Raw genomic sequence first — 8,886 nt, forward strand, 5'->3', positions numbered from 1 at the left:
TTTAGGTACTCGCCACGCACCATGTACGTCGCATGAGAGAGACACCAAGAGTACACCCAGAGTAGGCGTGTCATACCTTTACCTTCGCTGCTACTTAACTTTTCGATATGCAGATGGAAGTACCTATGTCGTGATGTTAGCACGCAGGTGCAACGAAGAAACCTGGAATTCTGTTAATAGGCTTCGGGTATAGTGGTGTCTGTGATGGCAGCGGTGCGACCTTGTCCACCTATAGGTCGGCGCCTGGAAGGCAGGCGTGTGTTTGTATGTGTGTGTTTGCGTGTGTGTGTGTGTCTGTGCGTGTGTGCGCGCGCTGATTCGCAGTCGTTCTCGGAACAAGAAGCACGTTTTTATCATATTGTGCGTTGCCGTTCGTGCGTGCTGTGAGACTAAAAGCGTTGCTCCGATTCGAAATCCTACGCGAAGAATTTGTTGGCGCCGTATGTCGTCTAGGTCTCGGTAGTCATGACTCGGTCTTCCGGCACGGTGGTGATGCCGGAAGCTTCGGAGCGCGTGTCGTCGCCTCCGCTCGCTGGCGGGACGCACACCAGGGACGGGAAGCGACGTCCGAGTGCAGCTCGGTACTTGGGGTGACTGATGCCGTACACGATGGGGTTGTAGCAGGCGTTGGCCTTGGCGAACACCGAGCCCCAGATGGTTGACAGCGGCGTCAGCTTGGCGCCATCGCTGAAGATGCCCATCCAGGCGATGGTCAGGTACGGTGTCCAAGCCATGAACCACAAGCCGACGGTCATCATGGCGATCTGCATTAGAATTGAGAATACCGATGACAGACCGTTAACAAAGCTATAGAGGCACTCGTTCCGAGCTTCGCGTCACTCAATGCAGAGAAAAAGAAAATGATGGCTGCGCTAGGGTGCCTCATTCTATCCCTAGCTGCGCAGCGCCAACAGCACTTTAGGAGCGAAGCTCCTTAAGCCGTAGGTGGTGCGTATATACCCGATGTATGTAGTAGTAGTAGTAGTAGTAGTAGTAGTAGTAGTAGTAGTAGTAGTAGTAGTAGTAGTAGTAGTAGTAGTAGTAGTAGTAGTAGTAGTAGCTATAGTAGTAGTAGTAGCAGTAGTAGTAGTAGTAGTAGTAGTCGTCGTAGGTAGCCACCTTTTGTTTAGTCATTGGAATGTCCGCTGGATGGCTGTACTTGTATATTATGAAAAAATTGTGAAAAGATGCGAGACGGCGATGCTTGCAGTGCTCACTGGATGGATGGACGGATGGACGCATGGATGGATAGACAAGCATACGGACGGCCGACGGATGGACGCGCGCACGGACGGACGCTCGAACAAACGCACGGGCGGACGCATGGACGGTCACACATACTGCCTGACGAACGCTTCGCCCTACTCATCATCATTCACTCTGTGGATACATTGCCGTGATTTTTTTTATTCAAGAGAAAGCTTACATGTCTTTTCAGCGTGAAGTCGCGAAATAAATTCATACAAATTTCTCAGAAAGAAACTTTTCAGTTGAAGAAAAATTCTTCGCTGTGCCGTGTTCTAACGCGGCGGCAACGTCTTTCCGGATTCGTTCCTCTATACATTTGATCTAAGCAAGAAGAGCGAATGAATGGACACTACGTCTGCAAGGTAACTATGCATTCGTTGATTATATATAGGGTTTAACGTCCCCAAACCACCATATGACTAAGAGAGACACTGTAGTGGGGGGCTCCGGAAATTTCGACCAGTGGGGTTCTTTAACGTGCACTTAAATTTGAGCACACGAGCCTACAGCATTTACGCCTCCATCGAAAATGCAGCCGCCGCAGCCGGGATTCAATCCCGCGACCAGCGGGTCAGCAGCCGAGTACCTTAACCACTAGACCACCACGGCGGGCCATATTATGCATTAGTGCTACACTCTACAAAAAGAGCGAGTAAAAAGGGTGTCTTTTTGTCCCACAACAATAATCTTCATCTATACTGCGTTCCATCCTTGCGCTATCGCCCCGCGCCCGGTACATTCCGGTCATGACCGACATGTCCATTATCAGGGTTACATTGCATTCTCGATAGGAAAGTGGCAAGCGCCGAGTTTTCAAGAAAGGAAGCACACGCAAGCCTGATGACGATTATTGTTGTGGGACAAAAAGACACCCTTTTTACTCGATATTTTTTTAGAGTGTACACATGGATGTGGCGAGGCTTCACCTATTGCAAGCATTTACTTATCCATGTTGCGGGCTTCCGTAGGACTGATTCGCATTACTCGGAATTGTTTTGCGCAACACATACCTTAGCGAGCCTGGCCTCGGCACTGGTCTTGTTTTGCTCGGAGTTGGCGCGCAACGAGGCCACGTTCATTTTCCTCGCCTGCACGCGCAACTGCTTCTCGTGCTGCGCCACGGTGCGCACGATCTTCGAGTAGCAGAATACATTGATGAAGAGCGGGGTCCAATAGGCAGCCACAGCGTACGTTACCACGTACGATGCTGACAGCAGCGTCTTGGTGAGGTAGTCCACGGTGCAACTCGTCATGTTGCCCTCGGGCACGTATCTGCGATGTAAACATTCATTACAACAAGTGGGCTAGATGTGGGGAAAAAGCTCTCGTAAAAGTGCATATGAAATGGTGAGACCAAAATGAGGCAGTTTCACGTGCACATGCATTTCCATAAATGAGGCATAATGGTGTGTTGTTCATCACAACGTCCACTCAATATGTTTAGAATTAATATCCCTTTCAACCCCCTATTCCCAAACCCCAGTGTAGGGCAGCATACCGGATACTAGCATCTGGTTAACCTCTCTGCCTTCCTTTTTTCTCGTTTCTCTCTCACTCTAGAATTAATACTTTCCTTTCACCCGGTTTTTTGTAATATTTATTTTGGACCAGTTTTGACAATACAGGTATAAATACATGTACTTGTCAGGTTTAGTTCCACCATCGAAGTACAACGTGCACGTCGACAAAATATCAATTATTTAGCGTAATACACTCTTATAAAAAAAAGTCACAGCTTTGCCGCAAAGGCGAAGCAATGAATGTGATAGCAACCAATTGGAATGTCACGCGAAGAATGGAAAGCAGATCAAAACGTGTCCCCCGTTGCTCACGCACAAATGACGCATGAAACGTACTCACAGATGCAGATGAGCGCGAATAAATGTCTGAGTTGTTGCTTAGCTGTGTCTGAAAAGCGCACCCTTTTCGCAGGTGGAGACTGTGCAGCGAGTGTAGTGACCTTTGTGCGCCTGGTAACTACAACAGAATTGTTCCGGTGAGAGCCCAATGCGTATGATTGTTGCCACCGCGACCTAAGCGTGAATGCGCGTGAACTTATACCACCCCCCCCCCCTCCGCGGGGCAAAGTACGCGTGGGAGATGAACGCATGAGCATGAGTCGCGCGTCGTGACGATCTGTCAACGCTAAGGTCCCTATATCGCGCGCTCATTGCACCATCTCGCTGGTAATGCTGAAAACACGATAGTTCTCCCGAGATCGGCATCGCCAGTGGTAAAGTTGTAGATAAAGAGCTGGACATTTCCACGTTGAAAGAGGTTGCCTGCGTCTGTATGGTAGTGCCTGTCGTGACCTTAAGCCCTTCCTTTTTTCTATAGTCATTGAACGCGTGACTCACTTTCAATGTATAGAGCTTGCTTATTTAATACGCCTTTCAATTTTCATGTGCCGTTATCTATACCACTTTGGTAAATGTTATTCTGGGGGCCAGAACAACCACTATAAACCATATTATTTTTATTCTCGCACCTTATCATCTGTCAGCGAGGCCAGCGCAGTGGCTGCTACGTAGTTACGTCTCAGCTGATGGCGAGCGAGTAGTGATGGCCATCATATGATAAGAACAAGCTGGATGATAGCGTAGTCGTCCGTTACACGTAATCGGCAGTACCCCACCGGCCCCCGCCCCCAACAGAAATGGCCACCGCTTGCAAGCGATGAAAATGGTGGTCTATATCTAGAACGAAAGGTTCCCAGATCAAAGGGTGTCTCCCCACTTTACCGCTTGGAGAAGCACGCATGCACCGTGACATGGCGAAAAGACAGTCTAGCCGTCTAGAGCACACAGAGTGCGGCGCGGGAACGTCGCGACGCACCACGGTGGTCGCGATAACTATGCATCATTTGTCGGAAGAAGAGCCAATTATTTATGTAGTGAACTTTTAAGCCTAATTGTAGATTCCATGAAGTGTGCTTCACTATAATGTTTCGGCTCACATGTTCTCAGGAGCCCAGAGTGCCGACTAGCATACATCTTCCGACCATGTTCAACAAATTATGCAGGGCCATTTTTATGTAGAAGAAACAGCGCCAGCTCTGCAGCCTTACACATACAAATGTAACTGGAGAAAGGAAAGTCTGAAAAATAGTTGTGAAAAATTTATACGATGCAGGGAAGTTTCAATTGCAGTAGAATACGCATCTCGGGTGGTTTGGTTCATGCTTATGACCAAGCGCTAAATGACAGGCCGAAGATATGGCAGAGATTATATGGTACGGACCACAGCTTCGTGGTATGTGTCCTCCTTTTATCTTATTTGGCGCTGTTTTTGCTGCTTGGATGTCTGAAAGTCTGAATGAGACAAGCTGGAGCTGGACAATCCGAGTTGAAGCTAATTTGGACATGCGTTCAGTGGTAGATTCAACTGTCGTTCATTATTACAGCCCTTCGATTTCCTATGGATTTCAATTTACGTTGGTTACTGTAATTTGGCTCGGTGAAACCGTACCTGCTCCAGCCGAAAAACGGCAGCAACGTCCAGGTGAAAGCCCAAAACCAGACGAAGAAGATCATCAATGCCGCCTTCTTGTGTGTGAGTGGTGCTGCTGCCACGCCGCGCACGATCACGTTGTACCGGTCCAAGGTGATCATCACCATGGACCATATGGAGCCGCACCCGAAAATCGAGCCCGTCATGCCGTACAATTCGCACATGAATGGCCCCAAAATCCAGGTTTCGGCGAAGCAGTTGGCCGCCATCGTCGGCATCTGAAACGCCATCATGCACCTGGAATGTGGGAGGGGGGGGGGGGGCGTTGCGACATCTCTTATCAAACCCATTCTAGGACACTTGGCGGCATTGACTGATTTCTGACTGATCCTCGCATGAAAGAGAGAGATCGTTTTCGTAGAGGCATGAGCCGCTATCTACTTTTTTGTTGGGTTAATGACTCAGCACCTATAAGGCAGCAAAGAAGACCCTCCTTCAAGTACTAACAAGACAGACATAGATAGTATCGTAAGGGTGCCCTCCCTCCCCTGAACGTCTCCCCGCGCCTATGAGCAGCATTAACATGCTAATAAAAGCAGCACCATGACTCTTTAAAGGAGGTTCAAGAGTGTGCCGCTCTCCCATTTGTCTGCCCACTGTACTGCCTATGGTGGTACCCCAGAATTTTGCCGCACGACCACCGTTTACAGACACACGTATTTCGCATAAGAGAGATAGCTGAACCCATTTCTATCTGCAAGAATGGTAACGCGTTTGTCAGCGCACCGCCGACTGCATTACTTGATTGTGAGCTGACGTATTCGGAGAAAACGTAATGAGGCTACCTGTGTAGTCTTTTGTGACACGCATTGGTTGCGCGCGCTTCTTCAGTTCCTCTTACTTCCAGTTATAAGTCACCACTCGTGTTGTTCATTCTTCACGATTCGTCTCTGCGCTGTTCTGAACATAGGCAAAATAGCCCGGCTCTCCCTTTTGCTAATAGGATCAAGATAATATTCTAAGGTTACAATCCCCTCCCCCCTGAACACCTCCTGTTTATGGCCTACGTTCACCAACTGCATTGAACGTGCTCACTCTTGCCAATAATTGATTGGTATGTAGAGTATAACATCCCATAAGCACCATATGATTATGAGAGACGCCGTAGTGAAGGGCTCCGGAAATTTCGACCACCCGGTGTTCTTTGCCGTGCACTCAAAGAGCACACGGGCCTACAGCATTTTCGCCTCCATCGAAAATGCAGCTGCAGCGGCCGGGATTCGATCCCGCCATCGGCGGGTCAGCAGCCGAGTACCTTAGCCGCTAGACCACCACAGCCGGGCACTTTTGCTAATACACAGCACGTTCGATATTGTAATGTGAAATACAATCAAACGATTCCGCGCATTAGAAAGTTTACTGTCACAGCCACCTTGAATGAGGGTTCATTTTCTTCGCACGAAACATTCATGACAAATTAAGTTTTCATTCAGTCATCGTGCCTTAAACTATTCTGGAAGAGTATGGCGCCGTCACTGATTGTGCCGAACACCGGGCTATAATGAAATAGGTAGGACATAACAGCTGCTGATTCACGTATGAAGAACGTGGCACGAATCAAATGAACGTCAACCAAGGATTTAGCACTTTGCGACGCAAATACACCAAGAATTTTATGGATTGTTGAAGACCGCCCTTCATTGAGGTATCGTAACTCACCAATAAAAAGTGATGTTGCGATTCTTCTAAGCTGTAACGTGATTAACGTTAGAATATTTTAACTGCCCCATTACTTTAAACAAAGGACTGCGCAGTTTTTTGTGTACTGCTGACGAACGTCACCGCTTCAGTTGACTACCCTAGCTGCTGTCTCATAGTTTAGCTCGATCAAGGAAAGCAGGAGCACTGTCCAGTTGGTGCATTGCCGTGATATATCTGACGCTCCTCGAAAAATATTAGAGTGAACGATAGCTACAGGCTAGTGCGTTTTCTGTGAAAGAAGGATTCGCACACTAACCAGTCTGAGAAGGCGAGGTTGACAACGAGCATGTTGGTAGGTGTGCGTAGCGATTTGGTCGTGGTCATGATGTATATAACCATGCTGTTGCCCATGATTGAGATGACGCCCAGCACGACCATGGCGAAGCCTAGGAGGCTGTGCCATAGAGGGTTCATGGGAGGGAACCGGTACCAATGTGGATGAATCATGTAGATCATGTCGTCCGGCACATTCTCTACCACCGTGCCGTTCTTCATGTACGGGGTGGCCAGCTCGTCTAGGAAAGACATGCTGCGAAAAGGCAATAAGACGACGATTTCACTTTTAAAGATAGATAGATAGATAGATAGATAGATAGATAGATAGATAGATAGATAGATAGATAGATAGATAGATAGATAGATAGATAGATAGATAGATAGATAGATAGATAGATAGATAGATATATAGATAGATAGATAGATAGATAGATAGATAGATAGATAGATAGATAGATAGATAGATAGATAGATAGATAGATAGATAGATAGATAGATAGATAGATAGATAGATAGATAGATAGACAGATAGACAGACAGACAGACAGACAGACAGACAGACAGACAGACAGACAGACAGACAGACAGACAGACAGACAGACAGACAGACAGACAGACAGACAGACAGACAGATAGATAGATAGATAGATAGATAGATAGATAGATAGATAGATAGATAGATAGATAGATAGATAGATAGATAGATAGATAGATAGATAGATAGATAGATAGATAGATAGATAGATAGATAGATAGATAGATAGATAGATAGATAGATAGATAGACAGACAGACAGACAGACAGACAGACAGACAGACAGACAGACAGACAGACAGACAGACAGACAGACAGACAGACAGACAGACAGACAGACAGACAGACAGACAGAGAGTTCTCGGTTAACATATGTGTGGTTCTTGATATAACGAACAAACTGAGCTCCAATCCCAAGGAGAGGCTGAGGAACGCAGCTAAAGGTAACGACGAGTATGCGCTTTGTATGTTCCGTAGCATATATTTAAATGGCGTTCTGGCTCTGTCGTTGCAACTTCCGTTACAAAACCGAAAATGACTAAAATGACACCCTTTGAGAGGGGGGAGCAGAGATATAGTGCTGTATCCACGATTGCTTGTTTGACTATAACGCCTGAAAGTGAAAGCAGTTGCGTATCAAGGCGCTTGTACACCGGGACCTCCCTCCCTCCGAAATCAGCGATTTTTTAGCGACGGTAAACAGAGCAGTAGGTGACACTCGACCACGATTCCGCCGCATGACCACAGTTGTGACCACTCGACACTCGACCACACTCGAACACACTCGACCCCTCCCTTCAGGTCAAGGAGGTGCTCTCCCCTACCCCTTCCCGAAAAGTAATATCAGCCTGCGCCTCTGCCTGAAAGCAAGATACACGCCCTAGTGTACGGTTATGGTGGAACTCGGACCAGCCGAAAATCCTCAATATACGTATAAAATAACAAACTAGAGCACCTTAATTACCTACTTCAATTGAGAAATAGCCTGCCGGGGACGGTATCCCCAACCAATGACCACTGTCATCACAACGGCGCTCCGTCGCAGTTTCAAGCTAAGCGGGAATAACCTTAGCGCTCGTTAGCATACCTTTCGCAAGGACGCCCGTGTTTTCGGCTCCGCAGAGAGATTGACATCGCTGCTGTAACAACTTACGCCATTGTGGTGATGTCCCCTGGCACGTTGCTTCCCGTCGCTGTCGGCATGGTGACACCGGGGAGTGCACACGGAGCAGAATGGTGGGCTGCTCGAAGTCCAGAATGCGCGCTTAAATGCATTAGCAAAAGGGCGCCGAGAGGCTTCGCCGCCAAACTAGATTACACGCGGCAACGTAGCCGCGCCCGCTCCGCGGGACACGCCGAGTGCCGTTTAGTGTGGACAAATCCACCTAATGTGACACTCTGTCTCAGCCCAGCACGAACGAAAAAAAAAATAATAATAAACGCGTGCCGTGTATTCGCGCGCAGAAGCGGTGACATCTGTAAGCGCACTCAATAATAATCTGAACGGTTAGGTTGCGTATAGGTGCGGTTGCTCTGTTTCTTATTCTTCCCACAAATGCCGCACGCGTAATCACCTCGGGAGTGACGGTCAGCGTCCTTTCTGGTTTGTAGGAAGCG

General features: G+C 47.8%; 1 protein-coding gene across 1 annotated transcript; it reads right to left on the bottom strand.

Moving 5' to 3' along the window:
* Positions 1-327: 327 nt before the first annotated feature.
* LOC119185622 (ocellar opsin) lies at positions 328-8,519 on the bottom strand. Its single transcript, XM_037434584.2, has 5 exons — positions 8,423-8,519; positions 6,716-6,988; positions 4,717-4,995; positions 2,259-2,520; positions 328-764 (listed from the first exon to the last, which is right to left on the bottom strand). Exons 1-5 carry the CDS (start codon positions 8,470-8,472, stop codon positions 450-452), a joined length of 1,179 nt encoding a protein of 392 aa, XP_037290481.2. The 5' UTR covers positions 8,473-8,519; the 3' UTR covers positions 328-449.
* Between the last annotated feature and the right edge of the window lie 367 nt (positions 8,520-8,886).

This window comes from Rhipicephalus microplus, chromosome 1 (assembly GCF_043290135.1).
Source record: "Rhipicephalus microplus isolate Deutch F79 chromosome 1, USDA_Rmic, whole genome shotgun sequence".
Taxonomy (NCBI): domain Eukaryota; kingdom Metazoa; phylum Arthropoda; class Arachnida; order Ixodida; family Ixodidae; genus Rhipicephalus; species Rhipicephalus microplus.